At 44.7% G+C, this 20013-nt stretch overlaps 1 protein-coding gene across 10 annotated transcripts in view; it reads left to right on the top strand.

Annotated features, from left to right (window-relative positions):
• Positions 1-20013, top strand: part of PLCB4 (phospholipase C beta 4) — a 178212-nt gene that overhangs the window by 88306 nt on the left and 69893 nt on the right. For all 10 annotated transcript variants that reach the window (XM_071438822.1, XM_071439500.1, XM_071439323.1 and 7 more), the window contains 4 exons: positions 12162-12262; positions 14870-14950; positions 15248-15307; positions 16504-16647. In XM_071438822.1, the coding sequence (XP_071294923.1) occupies positions 12179-12262; positions 14870-14950; positions 15248-15307; positions 16504-16647 (369 nt within the window). In that variant the 5' untranslated portion in view covers positions 12162-12178. The remainder of the gene's footprint in view (positions 1-12161; positions 12263-14869; positions 14951-15247; positions 15308-16503; positions 16648-20013) is intronic.

The following is a 20013-nucleotide window of genomic DNA, read 5'->3' as shown; positions in this document are numbered from 1 at the left end:
TATGAAATCTGTTATTTCTGGTTTTGTGCCAGCCACTTCTGTTTCAGGAGAAGCAGTAGCCTCTCCCTTCCCTGTGCTGCTTTTATCTCCCATCCAAAAAAGCCTTGCCAACAACCTGGTATGTCAGTAAGCACAGCCTGGTTGCCTGCCTTCAGGAGGCTGCTGCCAGCTGCTCAGCTTAAAGCACTTGCAGACCACTCTGTGTTCCTGGGGATGGCAAGAGAAACGCCACCTGGGCTAGTCCCTTTTCCCTCCATGTGCCGTTTCACTCAGATGCCCAAAGACAGAACAAATGGAGCAAAGAAGGGATTTAATTCAGCAGTGCCATGACTGTGCAAAGCATCCTCTGACATGGACAGTACAGGAACCAACCCTGCAGGAGGGTGTGCTGACAAAAGGAGAGATTGATTGATATATATATATATATATATATATATATAATTGATTAATATAAATATAGTAATATTTAAGCAATCAAACAACAAACCCACAGTGCAACCTCCCTGGTGCAAGCTTTCAATTTGCACATGTAGTTATTTCACAAAAGATTAATTTTAGACAGTGCCATCTTGCTTGGTCTGTTCTCCACTGTATGGTGGAGTTGTATAGTATCCAAGTGCTCCAAAAAAATCACCTTCCCTGGTGATGCTGAAAAAACACGTTCTTGCTTTTAACAGAGGGGAATATTCTGACTTGCTCAGGAGAAATGGTATCTTAAGGAGAATGGAAACCAGTTTCTGGCTCAGTGGAGGGTCTGTACCTCTACTATACAAATCCTTGGCCCATGTTTTTTTGATGTGGAAAATAAAGAGCATTTTAAACAAAAAATTATCCTCAGGAGGCTAGGACTGCTTTGGGAACAAACAGGGTACAGGAATGTGGGAAGTGGGGCTCTGATAGGTGGTTTGACAGTCCAGTTGTGACCAGGCCACAGTGATGTTCCTGTCACATCACGCTGTCCATGAATTCCTTTGGCAGCTTTTGTTTCCTGCAGGAGTTGGCCACGAGGAGTGGTGTGCAGGGATAGTGTTTCTCCTCAGGCTTTTTCCGTGGTGTGCAGCTGATCTTCCAGCATGAAGTCCCCGCTGCTGACTAGAATTGGATGCACCTGTCCCTTGAGCACAGCCCACTGCACAGGTGCACACTCAGAGCCCCTAAGCAGAAAGGGCTGCACCACTCGAGCTGGGTAATTTCAGTGCCAGAGGTATTTTTAGTATAAACTCTGTGCTCGCATCTAAGTTTAGAGTGATTGTAATTATGTTAGAAGTTTTGTTACACAAAAATAAACAGCTGTTGGAGACTGAGGGCAGCTCGGGACCACAAAGCTCTGACTGCACTGACTCACATGTGGCAATGCTTTTCCTAATGTGCCCATTGGGATTCCTTGACTCAACTCTGCTGCCTGCTTCAGCAAAGTGGTTTGCTCTTCATCAGTTTCAGCAGAATATTTTTGGGTTTTTTGGGGGAGGTTTTGTTAACTGGCTTGTGACAGGTGCTGTCATCTTCTTCTCCTCAGCAATGCCTGTACTCTGCCTGTACTCTATAAACTGCAGATTTTTCCTTGCAAAGAAACACTGTATTTACATATAAACTATATTGCACCTATATGCTTCACATTTCCCTGGGCTGGTCTATCAGATCTCAAGATTTCTGAAGATTCCTGCAATGGATTTATGGATGTATGCAGAAAGTGTGGGCTGCAGAAGGACAGTGTTCACATTATTGTGCTTCCAAGGGGTTTGCTAGCCAAGGGCAAAGAACACTCTTCCTTCAGCTTTCAGTCAAAAACCAGTCTAGACATTTTTATCACATTAAACAGTCTGAGGCATTTAATAGGTATGTGACAGGAAAAAAAAGTAGTCTGAACTAGCTGACCAGTTTTCTTATGGGAAAAGCCTGCTGGGCTCAAGTTTTTATTCTTTGCAATGGTAATTATTATGCTGGAAATACTTAACGGTGATGAAGACAAAGCTGGTTTTAGACATGTAAAAATGTCACCTTCACTTTCTGCGGGGTCTGCCGTGCTCTGGGTGTGGTGCTGCTCTTTGTTGTGATGGGCTGTGCCTTTGCTGAGCCTGTGTGCCACTTGTTACTGAGCTGTGGGAGGCCAGAGTGGCTGAGCACCACTTGAGAACACTTCAGTCCATCCAGCCAGTGCAAATGGCAAAACATTTTCTCTCTGTCTCTGCGAGGGTCCCTTTATCAATTTTTATGATGTAACTGGTTATATCTGTTGATTCCCACTGCATTTGATGGCTAAAACAGACTGCTCTTTCTTTGACCTCCACCCTCACATCTAGATTCAGTTCTTTCACCTTTCCAGGCCTCTTCCCCATTCCTCTGTTTGTCTGTCTGCAGTATGGGGCAATACTGATCTCCTCCCCTCCAGGAGCCCTGCCATGCCCCTCCTGAGCTGCCCCAGTCAGTGAGTGACCCCTCTGCCCTTGACTGGAATGTTGGCAGTGTTCCTGCCACCACTTCTCTCTTTTTCACCCCCACACACGGGCACCAGCCTTGTTTTTCTTTTGGTCTTTCTTAGTGTATATTCCTCCCAGTTCCTTCCTTTCCAGCCATATTGCAGAAACCCAGCTTCATACTTGGAATAATCTCTAAAAATAGCCTTGCCTGTGCTATCCCAAATAATTTGGGAAAGTGAAGTGGAAATTATCTACTGTTCTCTTCTAGCACGGTGAAAGCGGGGCCATCTCGGGCACTTTGTCACACTGCCTCAGCCCACATCAGTGCCAGACACCCCATCCTTGCTTCCTGTAGCTTTTCCTGTTGCTAGTTCCTTCCCCCTCTTTTCAATTGTTATGCTCTTCCCCACCCATTTCACGTCTCTCTGCCCTGGTGGTTGTCTGGAGTCAGGAATGTCCTCAGGGTGTGCGTGCTCTCACCTTTGCAGGGAGGAGGAGAAAGGGCAGCTCCTCTCCCTGCCCATGTGGGTGTGTTCCCCATGAACCTGTGGGGGCAGAGCTGTCCTCTGTGCTGTGTATGTCCCCTTCCTCCTCAGCACAGGTGGGGACACAGCAGCAGCTGGCAAGAAAGAACAGTGATGATGATGAGGAGGAGGAGCTCGGAGAGGGATCAGCTCCCACTGTCCTGCTGCTTTACACTGAAATGACATCCTGAAGTTAGGGATTCAGAGAAATGGAGTCCCCTGACTCTGGTGTCACCAGCTGGTCCAGAAAAGTCAGAATAAATGGAGTTTGTCAGCATGCTGTAGATGTTGCTGTTTTTTAGGAGCCGTCAGAGCAGGGTTCCAAAGGGGCTGTGTGGGCCAGCAGGCCAAACCAGCACTCCTGACTGGCAGGCTGGCCCTCCTTGCTGTCTCCATACAGGACAAATGGGTTACATACCAACACTTTTATTTTTATCCCTTTAGGAATACTCTGTCAAATCATCCACTTGGAGCAATCAAAACCCGAGATGCCTTTCCTTCAGAAATTTCATGTCTCTGTTGTGAATAGCTGAAGGAGCCCAGTGCATCCAGTGGGAAACGGGGAGAGGTTCTGCCTTGGAGCACTCCCCCACCCACCCTGCTCTTCAGCAGCTGACACGCCTGGTTTTACCCCATTTCTGAACAAGCCATACATTCACGTTGGGGGTGACATTCGGGGTCTGACATTCTGAAGCCATGCAAACAGCTGAATGCCTCAGCAGTGGCTGTGTGGCACTGTGAGCTGTTGGTCAGATAAAGCTCTGAGCAGCCTCAGGCAGTCTCCCTGCACCCACAGAGACAGCAGCTGTCACCTCGGTGGCCACGGCAGTGACAGGGAGCACAGCACCGTGTCAAGAGAGCTGCTTTAATATTTGATTAGTAGAAATGAATATGCAGATTGCATGGGCTCTCTGAGGCAGGGATTAGTGAAGAGATTGTGATGCCATGCTTTATGCATTCCCATTTTCTGCTTCTGGTTAACCATGAGCTTGCCAGCTAAAGGATTTGGGATGTTTTTCCTTTATCCTTGGCCACATTTTCTGCTCAATCTTTCCTATTGTTTTCAGAGCTTCTGGCCAGTGGCACAACAACCATTTAAAAAGAGATGTGACTGAAACAAATTGACAAGAAATGCTTACTCTGCCACCTACCTACCATAATGAAGGAATAATAACTCAAAGTTCAGAACCAGTTGCTTTTCCTCTTCCTTCTCTACAAAATTAAAGATGTAAATAAGTGATAACCTGGTGTATCTCCAACATGGCTGTCTGTATTTATCCTGCTGGAAAGAGGGCTTCTGGATTTGCAAATGTTGGGCAGCAGTTTATTTTCAGCCTTGCCTAGTTGAGATACCCTGTGTTTAGAACCAGGGCAATCTCATCTTCAGCAAAATGCCCACCTTGTTAATGAGTTAGCACTGGGTGTTACTGGTGATGAAAGGGGTACTTAGCATCACTAAATCTGTAATTCAAACAAGTCTTGCTAGCCTCATTCTTTAGAGGGAGGCAGAGGAAAATGGGAAATAGCCAAGTGTCCATCCAGGACTCCAGAGCTGTGTGGCTCACCCCCAGCTGCAGCCTGGATCCTTGGACTCCTCCTACCCCAAAGGGGCTGTGTTTTTCCTGAGCAATTGATGATGAGTGCTGGTTTTGCATACAACAGGCAGAGTGACTGCTGAGGGGTGAGAAAAACTAACAAGTTGAACCTCTGCAACAGGGTTTAGGCCAGGCTGTTATTATTTCCCCCCATCCATTAAATGTCATTGTGATTCCCAGATCTGCTTTTTGCACAGGAGTATTGAAGCACACACTGTGAGCCCCATGGAGTTTCTTTTCCTCATACAGACTGGGAGATTTTCTGTGATGGGAACCTGAAATCTTGGCAGAAAACATCATCACATGCTATAGCAATGCAGAAAGGGTAATTTCCTTTCCAGCCAGCTGATAATGCCCTACCTGCATTCCCCTACCTTTGAGATAAGGGAAGGGAAGGTGCTGGGGTGGAATCTGAGCAGCATTACATCTTCTGAGATAGACACCAAAATCTTTCTGATGCCATGGGTTAAACTGCATAATGACAATCTAAGAAGTGTAAATGCCCTGTGCATTTCCATGGTGACTGTAGCTCCTCAGCTCTATGCAGGGTACCAAGAAATTTGTAATTAGTTTAAACTTCCAACAAACACCTACTTCTAACACACTGCCAGCTGTCAAACAATGGATGCAGCTTGATGTTAATGCATTTTAGACTGCTGGAACAATTGCCAAAGATCACCTTAGCTTTGTCTGAAATTTTAAGCCAGCAGTGTGGGTCACTCTTGTTTTCTCAGAAATCATCCAGAAAACCAGCAAATTATAATGTCACTTTCCTAATTTTAGATTTTAAAGTAACATCTATGTTCCTCACAGCTTATTAGTTTTTAATTTATCTGTATATTTTGAAAAAGATCCTAATAAATCGTGTCCAGACTTTAATAAAGTTTGGTTTGAACTAAACTACCTGACCATAGCAGGGATTATTTCAAACACGCAGGGATTTAGAGGTTATTACAAAAATATGATCCTGACCTTTCATTGCATTTTATTAATGCAAAGGCCAGGCCTGTGTCAGAGTTTGGAAGCAGACAACTGTGTCCTCAGGATGCGGTCACAGAGCAGCTGATAGCTGTAGCTTGTTTTGCTTTTGTTTGAGGTACTACATTGTGTTCTTTCCAAACCCTTTCCTTGCACTTAGAAAGGAAAGACTGCTGATATTAATGCAGTTTGGGAGTTTGTTTTCATGGTATTTGTAGTTAATAATTCACTCTTAGGATCTTGCAGTTGTTTTATGTCCTTGGATCCCTTCCTGAACTCCTGCATTTGTAATGGGAGTGATGCTCACTTACAATTGTTTGCTGTTTATCTGTACTCCCACCTGAACTCTTTCTAGAATTTGAATTTCAAACATTTATTCCTCTCTTCCTATCACATTAAAGTACAGAAACCACTTCTGCTTGAGATCTTTTAGAGCACAAAGCTCCAGAATTAAGCTAAAAAGAAGAAACTGAAGTTCTAAATGTCAAAATCGCCCATGATTTTAATTCAAATAATTTGCACAAACACTTTGTACAGGTGTACCTAAAAGTGAGAAACACTACTCACTGACTTAAAATGTGTCACCTGTCAGCAGCAGATTAAACAACAGTAGAAATTAAGTATGGTATTAATTGTCCAAACATTATACTGACAATTTGGTTTTTCAATAAATCTGACAAATCCCATTCCTTTAGGCTGTGATTCTCTGCTGTAGTGATACAAGGTGTCAGAGTTTACAAAACTGTGAAGAGAGACTCTGGCCTCAGTAAATCAGGAAATACTTGAGATGTTTTGTAAATCCTACATGTTTGTTTGTTTGATTATTCCATGAGGTAGCCTTTGTTTTAGCACTGCCTTCCACTGAAAGCCACAGAGTGAAGTAATTGAACTTAATAAAAGTGACTGCAGGTTAAATCCAGACACACTGTATCCATCCATCACATGCTATAGCAATTCAGAAAGGATCTTGGCAGCGATTACACAAACCATTGTTTCCATCAAAGTCCAATTTGCTCTCTATTACTACCTGGGGATGAGATGGCTTCCAGGAAATGGGACACTTGACATTATGCTAAATAAATCTTGAGCACCTCTAAGACTTCTGCATGACTAAAGGTAAAAATGCAGCATCTTCCACATTTTTAGACAACTTCATATTTTGCATGGTTGGTGTTATTGGAATGAGAAAAAACAGGGAAGGTTCTGGGGAGTGGTTCCTCATCACATGTTCACATGAAAGGAAGTTCACTTGACAGATCTAAAGCAAAGTGTTAGTGTTGGATGCATACTGAATAATATGTGTAAATGAACATCAATTGTCATTTACTGTCTTTTGATGAGTCAGATTGCTAAATCCTCTGTACAATTCACAGCATCATGAGCATTTTCCCTCCTGAAATAATCCCCTGGGGAGATCTGTGCCTTTCCCTTTTCCTCTCACCTTTGCTGTTACAAAACTGAGAATATGAACACCAAATTTCCTATCACCAGAAGGAAAGAATAGTAAATACAGCTTTGCTTATTCCAGGAAGTTTGTAGTTTTCTGTGTCTGGTTTATTATTTTTTAACATTTAAGTTTTTATTAACATCCAGTTCTGATAGTTCTGCATTTTAGCTCACTATTCAAGTCATACCTTTTTCTAGGAGTGTGTGTAGAGTCTCTTGTTGCTTTAGGAATTGTTTGGAAAATGAGTAACGTGTTACCTTTTCTTTGAACACTTTGGTGTTGCAATTGCAGCGTTATTTTTGTTTTTCCAGGCATTTCAAGTGACATCTATCTGAAGGCTCATTTTGGTCAGCAAGTGAAACTAATAAAGCTGGTTCACAGTGGGGGCACACAAGGACTGATCCCAGGGGGTGATGAGTCCTGATGCCTTTGGTGATCAATTCAAAAGGGAAACTCTGCTCCAGTGGCTCTGTATTGCTGCTGAGCAGACAAATAATTTGCCTTCATGGCTTAGAAATGTCTGTAATTTCAAAGTTTGTGAGGGACTAGACCTGAGTGAATTATCTGAGAAGCTTTCCATAATGACTGGATTTAAATGTATTTCTAATTGTCAGAACAGAGTTTTGTAACCCTGTTGGAAATAGACCAGAATAAGTTTATTTACAAAACCAGCATGTCTCTTTCTGCCCCATTCACTTCTCATAAAGGCAAAAAGCTGTCCCCCTCAAAAAGGTGCTGGGTGGTGCAGGTGCCTCTTGGGTGGCTGCTGGTCTTCCTGGACCTTCTTCTGGGGACAATTGCTTCCAGTTGTTGCATTAGCTGCAGGAATAGTGTGTTTAAAAATAGCCTGCTGAAAAATTAATCTTTAAAAAAAGGGGAAAAAAAACCCAGCCAAATTTGACTGTGGAACACCTTGGAGAGCTGGGAAATCTTGGAATTGTCTTATAGTATAGTGTGGGCACTGCAGAAATTCAGCAGCATGGCCCTGCTACTTTTTACATAGAATTCACACTATAGTGGCTTTTATTTTCTTAAAATTTACTCTGAATTTTAAGTTCTAGAGTTAAAGCCAAGGTTTCATGTTTAAAAGACATTTAAAAGACATGAAACTGCATTTTGCATTTTTTCATTTTCCCTGTCTCTGCATTTTGCTTATGTCAATGTCAGTACCTTTATGACCAAATGAATTTGACATTGAGGAGTAAATACATGAAGATCTGACCTTTCTTCAAGTTTCTAGAAATATTTGCAGTATTTGAATATTAAAATACTTCAGTGCCTCATTAAAAAATGAAAGGAGCATTTTTTTACAAGAATTTCAGTGCTTCACTGCCTGTTTGGTCATGGACAGCTGGATTTTCACTCTAGTCTATAGCTCTGCAGGGAGGCTTGCTGGACTGGGATGAACTCCATAAAAAAACCCCAAAAGTTAGAGAAGTCTGCTCATCTAGATCTGGTTGTCTTTGTAGTGAAGAATCTTGGAATCTTTACCAGCCAGGAGTGATGGTGAAGGTTATATGTACTTCAAGGTGAGGGAATGTTCTGGGGTGACTGGGAATGGGAAATAAATTCAGTTTTTGGGGTTTTTTAATTGCTTCCTTGTATGTGTAAGAAAAACATCTATTCCTGGGCATGATTACTAAACTCAGCATAGTGCTGGGTGGGTGCTGCCCTTGAAGCCCACACAGAGAGTAACTGGGGCAAGTTTAGGGGGTGTCATTCCAAGAGGTGAGCGGTGAAATGGCAAACACAGAGTGTGGAGCCTCCTCACCTCTCACTCAGCAAACAGGGATTCATTCCAGAGGTAAAAATAATAATGACTAAAACAAAAACCCCGCAGGTCCTGTTAGGATCCTGGGGGCGAGCAAAGTGCGGAAATGATGAGTTTGTGTGTTTGAAACTGGGGGGTCAGCTCTGAGGAACTCTGCTGTGCTTGCCAGCAGTGTCTCAACATTGACAGGATGTTTATGGGATCCAAGGAGTGTCCTATCCATCACGCTAGCCAGCCCTGTGGGTTAGTTTAGAATATCACCTCTTTCCTCAAACATCTGTCTCCTTTGTACTAACAGAATCCTTTCCTCCTCCTGTTCAGCCACACCTTGTCCTCCTTTTGGTCAGAGAATGAAAAAAACAGGATTTATAGCCCCCACACCCCAGATTTAGCTTAGTACAGCCAAGCTTACAGAAGAGAAAGACTTTTCTGTTAATTAATGCTCTTCTGAATATGGTTAATTTTGTGTCCTCGCTCTTTGGGTACTCCAGGTGAGTTTCATGTGATCCAAATCATGCCTTCAGGCACAAAGCAGAGTTGGGAGAAAGGGAGATACTGCAAGAGGCTTTTAACTGCTGCACTTCACCCACCTCTCCCTTGTAGTCATTAATTGAGTCCTGAGGTGTATTTATATGTGTTCTTTCTGCTTTTGTGAATGGCATGTATTCATATTATACTTTGAGAACTCTTAAGTCAGTAAGAAGATTTGATTTCAGTTTTTAAAGGCGGTATAAAAGTTTTCAAATTAAAATTTTGCTGCCTTTAAATTTAGTTCCTTAACCTTCTATGTCTCCCAGTTGAATCTTCCCACATTTCATTGTTATTTAATGTCTCTAAAGAGGGTAATTCTTGATTCTCACCAGAGTGAGGATATATGCATGCATGTATTTGCAGCCATATGAATGCTACAATGTCGTGTTTGTTCGGGTTTGCTGGTTGGGGTTGGTGTTGTTTTTCACTCTCTTTGAACTGCTGAAAAATCAATGAAGATTAACAGAGGGCCAAAGAGTGACAGGGGAATATTTTGTATTTTAGTTTGGTGATCTTAAAAGCTAACAGGGTTAGGAAAAAAATGGATTTTTGAGAGGAGTGTAAAAATTGTGAGAGGCTGAAAAAAGCTTTTCTAAAGGCAGAGAGAGTTTTCTGCACCTTCTGCACAGCTGCCAAAGCACAAGGCTTAAAAATGTTGTTTGTTACGATTCCTCCAACTCCTTGCTGCATGTACTCAAGCTGCCTTTCCCTCACACTTCATCTGTCTCTGTGCATCTGTAAACTGCAGTGACCTGTGAGAGCAGAGCTAGGGAAGGGACTGGGAAGGTGGGAGCAGCGAGGAGCTGGAGTGCCCAGACGGGAGTTGTGGATGAGCTGTGAGCAGTCAGGCCGTTCTCTGCCCTAAACCCGGCTTATGCAAATGGATGGAGGGCTGTGGTGCTGGCTCTGGGACAGGGGGTGGTGCTGCCTCACTGCTCCTGGGCCAGACCCTGCTCCAGGGAGGCAGAGGGAAATGCAGAGGGCTCAGGCAGACTGCGGGGCTGGAGAAATGCACGGTGCAGCCCGAACCGGGGAGCTCCTGTTCAACGTCTGAGTGATGAAGTAACAGCCTCATCCCATGGGTGAGTGCCCAGCGGGGAGAGAGGAGCTCTGGGTTTGAGAAATGCACATTGCAGCCCAAACTGAGGAGCTCCTGTTGAATGTGCCAGCGATGAAGTAAGGGGATCATCCGATGTGTGAGTACCCCGAGGGAGGAGGGGCACCCCTGTGCAGGGGCTGGCACACAGCTGTGCCTCTGGGGCTGTGTGGGTACCCAGAGGGAGCAGAGCACCCCTGTGCAGGGGCTGTGTGGGTACCCAGAGGGAGCAGAGCACCCCTGTGCAGGGGCTGGCACACAGCTGTGCCTCTGGGGCTGCGTGGGTACCCAGAGGGAGCAGAGCACCCCTGTGCAGGGGCTGGCACACAGCTGTGCCTCTGGGGCTGCGTGGGTACCCAGAGGGAGCAGAGCACCCCTGTGCAGGGGCTGGCACACAGCTGTGCTTCTGGGGCTGCATGGAGAGCTGGCCAGGTGCCTCTGTGTGCTGCTGAGGTGGGCAGTGTTTCTGAGAGCTCAGAAAACTCTCTTCACAGCCAGGTTTCTGTCAGTGTGTGCTCAAGCTCTCTTCACAGCCAGGTTTCTGTGTGCCACTCTGGAAGGAGCACTCGGATCTGCCTTACACAGCACCTGCAGAACTTCTGAATTGGGTTTGTGTGGGGTTCAGCACCAGTATAAAAGGGGAAAAAGCCATTTCTGCAGGCTTGGGACTGTGCAGGACTACTCTTCACAGCCTTAGAAGTGCCACCACGTTTCTGGTGTTTTAGCACAGAATGTGTCAGCTTTTCCCAGAAGGATGGCAGCAGTTACTGCTGCAGGAGCTACCTGTTGTATTTGAAGACCATTCTGATAACAGAAGAGAATTAAATAGATAAAGGAACAGCTACCATGCCATAAAGATAGTGGTTATCACTTCAGGTGTGTCTGTTTTAGGTTTCCTTTGCCCCAGGAACAAGCACTAAGTTTCAGTTTGTTCTGATTATTTGGAGCTGCTGTGTGAAGTCCATGAGCTGCAAAGGACATGGCCCCATCATGCTGCTGCCATGGGGTGGCTGTCCTGGTATCCAGCTCCCCTCATGAACTCAGGGAAAAGCAGCTCTAGGCTGATCTGAATTGCAGGGGACACGAGAATTATATGTAATTTCCAAAAGAAAAAAAGGAATTTGTCACTTTCTTTGAAAGGATCTCAAACCATCTCATAATCCTGAGGAATAAGATGATATTCCTTGTTTACAGAGTGGCAAGGGCCCAAATGCACAGGACTGGCTAAAAGAAAAAGGGGGCTTTTGATAAGATATTGGGTATAGATGATCTGTTTTCTTCAAAGCATCTCCTCATTGGGAGAAAAAAGGTACAGTTGAATAGTTTAAATATAATTTAGTAGTTTTTTTTAAGATTTGGGAATAGAGATCTATTATTTTATATAATCCTGTTTTCAATGAAAATGAACACTTAATGGTGACGTGTGTATATAACTTTCAAACTGTGTTTTTGATTTCTGTATCAATGACCAGTAAAATAAGAAGCATTTGTCTGCATTACAGGTTGTGGTATTTGGTCACCTAGAGCTAGGTTAATCCCAGCCTCATTGTACTCTAGAAGTTACAGTGCAAGTGTTTTCCAAATAATTAAGTTCATACACACATTTTACAAGTAATTTCCATTTTAAAGATATGAAACAAAATTACTCTTGGGAGGAAAGCTCCTAATTTGGAAATGCACTGTGACATTTTAGTACTTCTGTATGAAAGGAAAAGCTAAAAGTCACTTTTTTTCCTGCTTGGCCTTTGAAATGCTCCTTTTGAAGGACAGTAATTGAACTGTGCTTTTCCATTCCATTTCAGGTTTTTCTTCTGTAATCATGGCAAAGCCTTATGAATTTAACTGGCAGAAGCCAGTTCCCTCTTTTCTGCAAGATGGAGCTGTGTTTGATAGATACGAAGAGGTAAGACCCAGTTGCCTTTCATTTGCTATTCTCTTTTAAATATGCAGAAGTGCCAGAATATTTCATGTTTTGCTTTCATTGTACACAAAGAAACTTTAATTTTTTCTGGTAATATCCTCAGAAATGTCTGTGGGGAGGCAATACCAACAGACCTTATTGCTGCATAGGGTTTTTTTTGCTTTTAAAAGAAATAGCTTTAAAATATACTTAATCCCTCTGATTTGACATAAGCCCTGAGGAAGAGAAAGGGAGAATTGGATCAAAATATCTGTAACGTGTATAAAACTCTCATCTTTGCAGATTCATAAAGCACATTATTAAACAAGTGAATCCTTCAATTTTTTTGTATTATCTATCAAATGGAGGGAGGGAGAATATTGAGAATATTGCTTTTTTTTGGATATATAAACTGAGCACCTGCTTATGACAAGGGAAAGTCAGAGAATACAGAACATTCATTTTCTGATTCAAATGCATCATTTGAGAACTGGAGTGGTTTTATCTACTTTAGAAAATCAATCTGCACTCTATCTGAAATATGATTACTATGATCCTGCTTTCAGCTGTGCTTTAATTCCACCTTTATTAAAGGAATGCAAAACAGGACGTTTTACACAGGCAGCTGAAATAAAGTGCTGAGAAGTTTACCCTATACTCAGCATTGATATGCTGGTAAGGATAATTGTATCAGGTCTATTTTTAATCTTGTTTGAACAGGAGATCTCTGTAAGTTGAAGGTAAGTGCCTTCAGGGATATTAGTATTTTCTTATCTTTTGAAATGTAAGTAAAAGGTATTTTTTATCACCAGGCCTGCCAAGATAGGGATAGTTAGTTTACCCTGTGTTTCCAGATTTGGGGCCAGATAAATGAAGTAGATAGCTGTGGAGATGGAGAAAAAAGCTTTATTTTCCTTCAGCAAGCCCTGCTGCAGACACAGCCTGTGAGTGAGGGGCACAGCCCATGGTTGTTCTCTCACCCTTCCCCAAGGAGCAGAGCGTGGGCAGCTACAGCAGAGCATTCTATGTGCTGGCAGGGACAGTGCCAGGCACAGCTGTCCTGTCCTGGGCACACGTGGCATTCAGGGGCACTGCTGGCACCACCTGGGTGTCAGTGCTGGGATGTGCTGGCAGGGCAGTGCCAGGCACAGCTGTCCTGTCCTGGGCACACGTGGGACCCAGGGGCACTGCTGGCACCACCTGGGTGTCAGTGCTGGGATGTGCTGGCAGGGACAGTGCCCGGCACAGCTGTCCTGTCCTGGGCACACGTGGGACCCAAGGGCACTGCTGGCACCACCTGGGTGTCAGTGCTGGGATGTGCTGGCAGGGACAGTGCCCGGCACAGCTGTCCTGTCCTGGGCACACGTGGGACCCAAGGGCACTGCTGGCACCACCTGGGTGTCAGTGCTGGGATGTGCTGGCAGGGACAGTGCCAGGCACAGCTGTCCTGTCCTGGGCACACGTGGGACCCAGGGGCACTGCTGGCACCACCTGGGTGTCAGTGCTGGGATGTGCTGGCAGGGACAGTGCCAGGCACAGCTGTCCTGTCCTGGGCACACGTGGCATTCAGGGGCACTGCTGGCACCACCTGGGTGTCACTGCTGGGATGTGCTGGCAGGGACAGTGCCAGGCACAGCTGTTCTGTCCTGTCCTGTTCTGGGACACCCCATCTCTGGGCACACGTGGGGCCAGCTCTGGCACGCAGCTCGGGCTCCTTCAGCTGGGTTTGCTGCCCCAAACCCCCAGAAAGGGGCTCCTGCCTTCCCCCGTGGAGCAGAGCCTTGTCTGTCCATCCTGTGAGCCCCTCCTGCTCCAGGCTTTCTGTGGCACACCTGGGAGCCTGCTTTGTTTCCTCACAGAGGACTCTTCCCACTAATTCTCCTCACTATTCAATTAAGTCAGGAAGTTCTGGATCCTCTTTTTCTTGAAGAAGTGATTGATTCTGCACACCCTTTTCCTGAATTTCAGCTTAATTTATGATGCTCTAATTGAGGCTGGAGGTGTGTGGAGGAAATCTCTTTTTAAATTCAGCTCATCTGATTTTTTGCTTTGCCCAGTCTCTCTGGACTGCCATTCTTTCCTGATTTCTTGTACAAATCAATATCCTGCAAGCTCTGCTTGTCACTCATTCTGGCTGCACAGCTCTCACAGTATGTACCCTGCCACAGTGCAACAGAAAAGTGCTTCCCAAATTCTGCACCTTAAAAGGACATGTGGCCATTTGATCCTGAAGGTGGCATTGGCAAATTATATATTTTTTACCTTCAAGCATTTAATTTTCAATAAATTTCTTGAAGTTCTGTTTCATTAAGATTTTTTATTAGGTAAGAATCACTGCTTCTATTAAATAAAACATCATCATTTAGTTGCAAAGAGGTAGGAAAATATTAATTAAGTGCATCCCAGTGTCTCAAGTGTCAACAATAGTCAAATCATTAAAAGTGATCTCTTTTTTAAAAGCCTGCCTCCCTTGTTTCTGTTTTTTGGGGAGCAGCAAATTCTGCAGGAGGGTCTTTGGGAAGAAACAGAACAATCCTTTATTTTCAAATGATAAATAATTGATATTTGGCAAACTGACTAAAATAATGGTCTGTATTTTCTTTTCTATAGGAATCTTTTGTCTTTGAAAGCAACTGTCTCTTCCAAGTGGATGAATTTGGCTTTTTTCTGAGCTGGAAAAGTGAAGGAAAGGTATATTGTAATTATGTCAGGAATGTATATTATATGTTATTGCACTTATGTATATTGTGGTTTTTAAAAATCGAAAATACTGTTATTTACAAAACTAACTCATCCTCATCCTGTTCTTTTTAGAATTGACAGAAGTGAAGAATTTAAGAGGGAATCAACTGATACTAAAGGGAAATATTCTGCTTAGTGTTTATTAGCAGAGTTTGCCAATAAAGTTAACAGTTTATTTTTGCTGAAACTCCCAGTGGAACCACGTCTCAGCAGACCTTTGAACTTGTACCCTTTTTGTCCTTTCAGGAGGGCCAGGTGTTAGAGTGCTCCCTGATCAACAGTGTTCGTTTTGGAGCTGTACCAAAGGTACTCTGGACTCACTTTATACTTCATTTACACAAGGAATATTGAAGCTGAAGGTGAAATGCAGGATGGCATTCATTTCTTTAAGTAATACCAGTAACACAGCTTTGATTTTGCAATCATAGCCTCAGATTTGCAGATCTGCAGTGATTTGTTGTGATTGCAGTGGGAAGGGTCAGTCATCTGGTCTTCCTGATGTACTGCAGGCTTCAGGATGCACTGAGAGCTGAACAGACATTAAGAGCACATATCAGGAGATTTTCATTATCTTGTAACAGTTTATTGGGATACTTGTTTAGGCATCTGAGAAAAAAATGTTTCATTTTCCATTCATTTTGGTCCAATCTGTTTGAATTTAGTTTATATTCTCTCTCCATTGGCATAAACTGTAGAAAGATTTGTTTGCATCCCTCTTTCTGCATTTAGGTGCTCAGAGAGGGCAGCCTGCCTTTGTGAAGTGCAGAAGTACTAGCTAGGAGTTCTGGAGCACCAAGCCTTTGGAAATACACTCAGTAGTATTCAGAAGGAATATGCAGAGTTTTCTGCAGAGCTGTGCCTCTCCTTCCAGCAGGCCTTCAGTTTGGGAGATCTGCTGTCAGCCCTGCATTTCCACTTTCACATGTGGAGTGGTTTTGTGTAGGTAACTCCTCTCTCTTAGAAATCCTCCTGGGAGTGTGCAGGCCCAGATCTCTGCCCCACAGAGAAAAGGCAAGAGCTGTGGAGATGCAGACAGCCCCATCCTCACAGCCCCAGCAGTGAGCTCCTGCCTCCAGCTCTGCCTTTCCAAAAGCAGGCCCATGGAACCTCCAGCAGCAGCAGCAGGGACAGCAGCTCGTGTGACACATCACTAAGGAACAGCCACAGAGTCACAGAGATGGTGACTCCAGAACTATGGACTTGACTAGATGGGAATAATTAACTTCCACATTAGTGCTGATCCTCTGTCTCCAGTCCTTGGAGTGATTAATTGTTCTTCTTCGTGATGAAAAGATGAGTTCTCACAATCACGTTCCTGACTGTTAGAATGTGTTGTTTTTTCAGGTTTGCACACAATGTTTCTGAGTGAAAGCACTCATTTCAGATGACTAGCAAAGGTTTAAAGGTGTAAATGTATAAGGAGGTGAAAATGCACTTTTACCATAGTGCCTTGCATAGCAGAAGTGTTGCAAATGTAACAAGTTCTTTATTCTGTCTCACAGGATCCCAAAATACTGACTGCACTCGAGGCTGTTGGAAAATCAGAAAACGAGCTGGAAGGACGGATAGTGTGTGTTTGCAGTGGCACAGACCTGGTGAACATCAGCTTCACTTTCATGGTAGCAGAAACCACAGAAATAGCCAAGGTATTTCACAGTTAAACAGTGTGTAAGGGTGGTGAAAGAAGAGCTCATTAGCAGGGCTCAATTGTTTTTCCTAAAGCCTGCCTGCGTGGCTGACTGAAATACCTGGGTTAGTGTCTGCTGCCCCACTCTTCCAGAGGACAGCAAACATCCCTGTGGAGTATGTGAGTGTGCTGTGGTGAGGGAAACAGTGACTCTGTCAGCCTGAGCATGCACAGAGGGTTATCAGAGACACTGAGACCGCTGTGTATAGCACAGGGCACTCCCTGAGCTGCTCAGTGCCCCTGTGAGACCACTGTGTACAGCACAGGGCATTCCCTTAAAATACACACTCTTTGCTTTTCTTCTCTGTCTGTATGTATTTAGGGTATTTAGCATTATAATCTGTTCTGCCTGTAAGATAAATATTAAATAGTGATCAGTATCACACACCTGGTAAATCCCCTCCTTTAAAACTGTTTGCTGAATGCAACATCACTAAACCCCTTGCCAGACCTGGTTTATTGTTCATTGTTTTGGATCCATACCTTTGGAAGCACTGGCAATGCTGAGTAAACTCCTTTATAGGAGAAACACTTGTATAACTTACATGGGAACACTAAATTGATTTTACTGTGTGTATTTTCAGCAGACTTCAAGGGAAATAACATGTCAGAGTTATGTTTTGAAAGCATTTGAAAAAAGAAGTAAAGCAAAGGAGATGTTGGCAGCATTCACTTTCATACTCCTCCCAGCAGCATCTCAGATTTATTCTGGAAGCAGCTGCAGTTAAGTTTCTCAGCCACCTTAGATCTCAATAACCTGTATTAGACTAATTGGTTTGTGAGAATGTTGGCCCATTACAGAGGCTGTCACAAGAGATGAGCTCATTATGCTGTGGGGAAGATGTGGTGCTCATTAGCAGCCCAGCCTGATGGAATCATGCCACAGTGGGCAGGCTCTGAGTGGCCCATGGAACCCAGAGCCCTGCATCTGGGAGCCTTCCCACCAAAATACACATCCAGACCTGTCAGCAGTGATGATGCACCTCATCTGATAGGAGATGTGTGAGGCATGAGGGAGAGCAGAAAGCAGATAAGCCAAAAAAATCAATGCAGAGCTCTCTAAGTTGCCTTCACTGGGGAATTTGGCCTGTGCTGTGTTGATCTTTGGTATATGGTAAATACCACAACTTGCTACTGCACTTCTGTGCTAAAATGGAATTTTCCGGGAGTTATCTGCACATAGAAGTGCTCCTGCTTCATTCTTCCTGTTGTGTTCAGGAGAGAACATCTTCCTTGTGGGACACAGTAAATCCCCTGTAGAAGAACAAGCCTTTGCATGGCATTGAGTAGCTGTGCAGCTGCTGACTGCAGCTTAAAATAGGCCTCAAATTAATCCAGGTTCAAAGCCCCTCCTGTGAAATGACAGAGGCAAGAGTTTGGAGGGGAAGGGGCAATGACTGGAGCTGGAGCTGCCCAGATATGTGTGAGGGTTGTAAATGTGTGTAAGAAACCTGTGGTTTCTGCTGTCCCCCATTGCTGTAAGGAACAGAGCCTTGGTCTGTACCTGATTGGGATGCTTTAAAATGGGGGAACTGAGTGGCAGATCCAAGCACAAAAGCTCAGAACCTCTCTGCCCAGAAAGGCTTCTGTAGGTGATAATTTGCAATTGGAAAGGAAGCAGTTGTTACCCACTGAAGGCTGGGTTGGAATGGGACTGGCTGACTGTGACAAGGGGAGTTGGTGGAAGATCCTATCAGTGCAAGGAGTGGCACACTGGGAAGCAGGTTCTGCCAGGTCCCTGGCACGGGGTGGCACAGGGGGACAGTCCCTGGGGTGCCCCAGCTGTGGCAGTGGGCTGGTGCCTGCTGTGGGCAGGGCTGGACCCTCCCTCCAGGCCCTTGTCACCTGTCCTCACTGTGCCCCTGGTGCTCAGCAGGGCTGGCCAAGGCCCTGCTGGGCTCCAAGTATAGCTACTCCAGCAACAAGAGTGTGTTTATTATCTCTGCACTTGTCTCCAAGCTCCAGCTCTGGTATTTACATTCTATCTACTTAAATTTTATTGGTGTTTTCAGATGAGAAATTGGTTTTCATTTCCACTCTTAAAACAGCCACAAAATTGGGTGTACTCTGTCTCTGATTGCAAGCAGCTGTCACGGTCCACTCCTAAAACAGCTCCACTGTGGTAGTAGAGAGTGACTGTAAAAGGTGGAATTTAAAACCTGATGTTTGGAATCCTGATTAAATCAGGTTGTATAAATTATCCTGAGCTAAAATTAACACACACACATGCACACACATATATTAGAGATGAGAGCATATGTGTGTATTTTTCTTTTTTACTTCCCAGATGGACTTTGTGTGCCCCAGTAATTGGATAATCTGTTTTCCTCAGTCTAGGACAGTTGAAAAGGCCAGTGAGTGTTTGGGGGTGAATTCCCTTGGGGCAGAAGTGATCCAGTGCTGGGGTGAGGCCTCAGCCCTTGGCACATGGGCTGCCTGTCCAACACTGCCATTAGTCCAGTAAAGCTCTTGTACTTCAGCCACCCAAAATCTGGACTTCTTGTCTTCTTTGCTCACCCACTCTGGCAATGCACTCAGTGGCAGCAGCCTGGGCACATTGGGCAGCTCCCAGTACAGAGCCTGTGAGCCCCAGCTTTGCTGCTGGAATAGCTGAAGGTCAGAAGGATCCCTTTTATCTGTGTGCAAGTCCTGGCAGTGTTTTCACAGCCATGTCCTGCTACAATCCGTGCTGCGTGTGGCACGGCAGGGGGAGGTTTGGCACTGTCACCCCTCGGGCTCCTTGCTGTGGCTGCTGGGTGATTTTCCTGGAGCAGAGAGGAGTTGTGAGATGTTTGCACTGAGGGAATGGGGACATCTGCTGGCTGAGGGCAAGTGCCAGGGATTCCTGCCAGCCCACGTGTGCCCTGGGCAGAGGTGGAAACGATTCTCTGGGGCTTCCTGAGCCTTCAGGCTGTGGAGCCCTTGGCAGCCAGTCCCAGACCTGAGCCCCAAAATCAGAGGGCAGTGCCTCCCTGGCTTTCCTGATGCCTGCAGTAGGTGAATGTGCAGCTTTGGAGAGGCTGCACTGGAGAGGGAAGGGAGAATCTGGAGAGGTCTGGCAATACTGACCCCATGGGTCAATAAGCCATGCATGGCCTTGTCTGGAATTTCATGAGCTGCAGGCTATGGTGCTTTTTAACCTTTCATTATTCTTGTCCTTTTTAACCCTGCCCAAATGAAAGGTTGATGGCTAAAATAGAGCTGGAAGGCCAAACTTATTTGTGCACCCTGCCAGTTGTGCCCGTGTTTCATTGGTGAACCTCAGCTAACACTGGGTCACTAAGTGCCTCAGAAGCATTTCAGTCTGACAGCAAAAGCTAAGAGA

Source organism: Agelaius tricolor, unplaced genomic scaffold, assembly GCF_023055355.1.
Source record: "Agelaius tricolor isolate 1412-34295 unplaced genomic scaffold, bAgeTri1.0.p SCAF_1, whole genome shotgun sequence".
Lineage (NCBI taxonomy): Eukaryota > Metazoa > Chordata > Aves > Passeriformes > Icteridae > Agelaius > Agelaius tricolor.
Note: the sequence above shows the minus strand (reverse complement) of the source record. Positions and strands in the feature narration are given on the sequence as shown.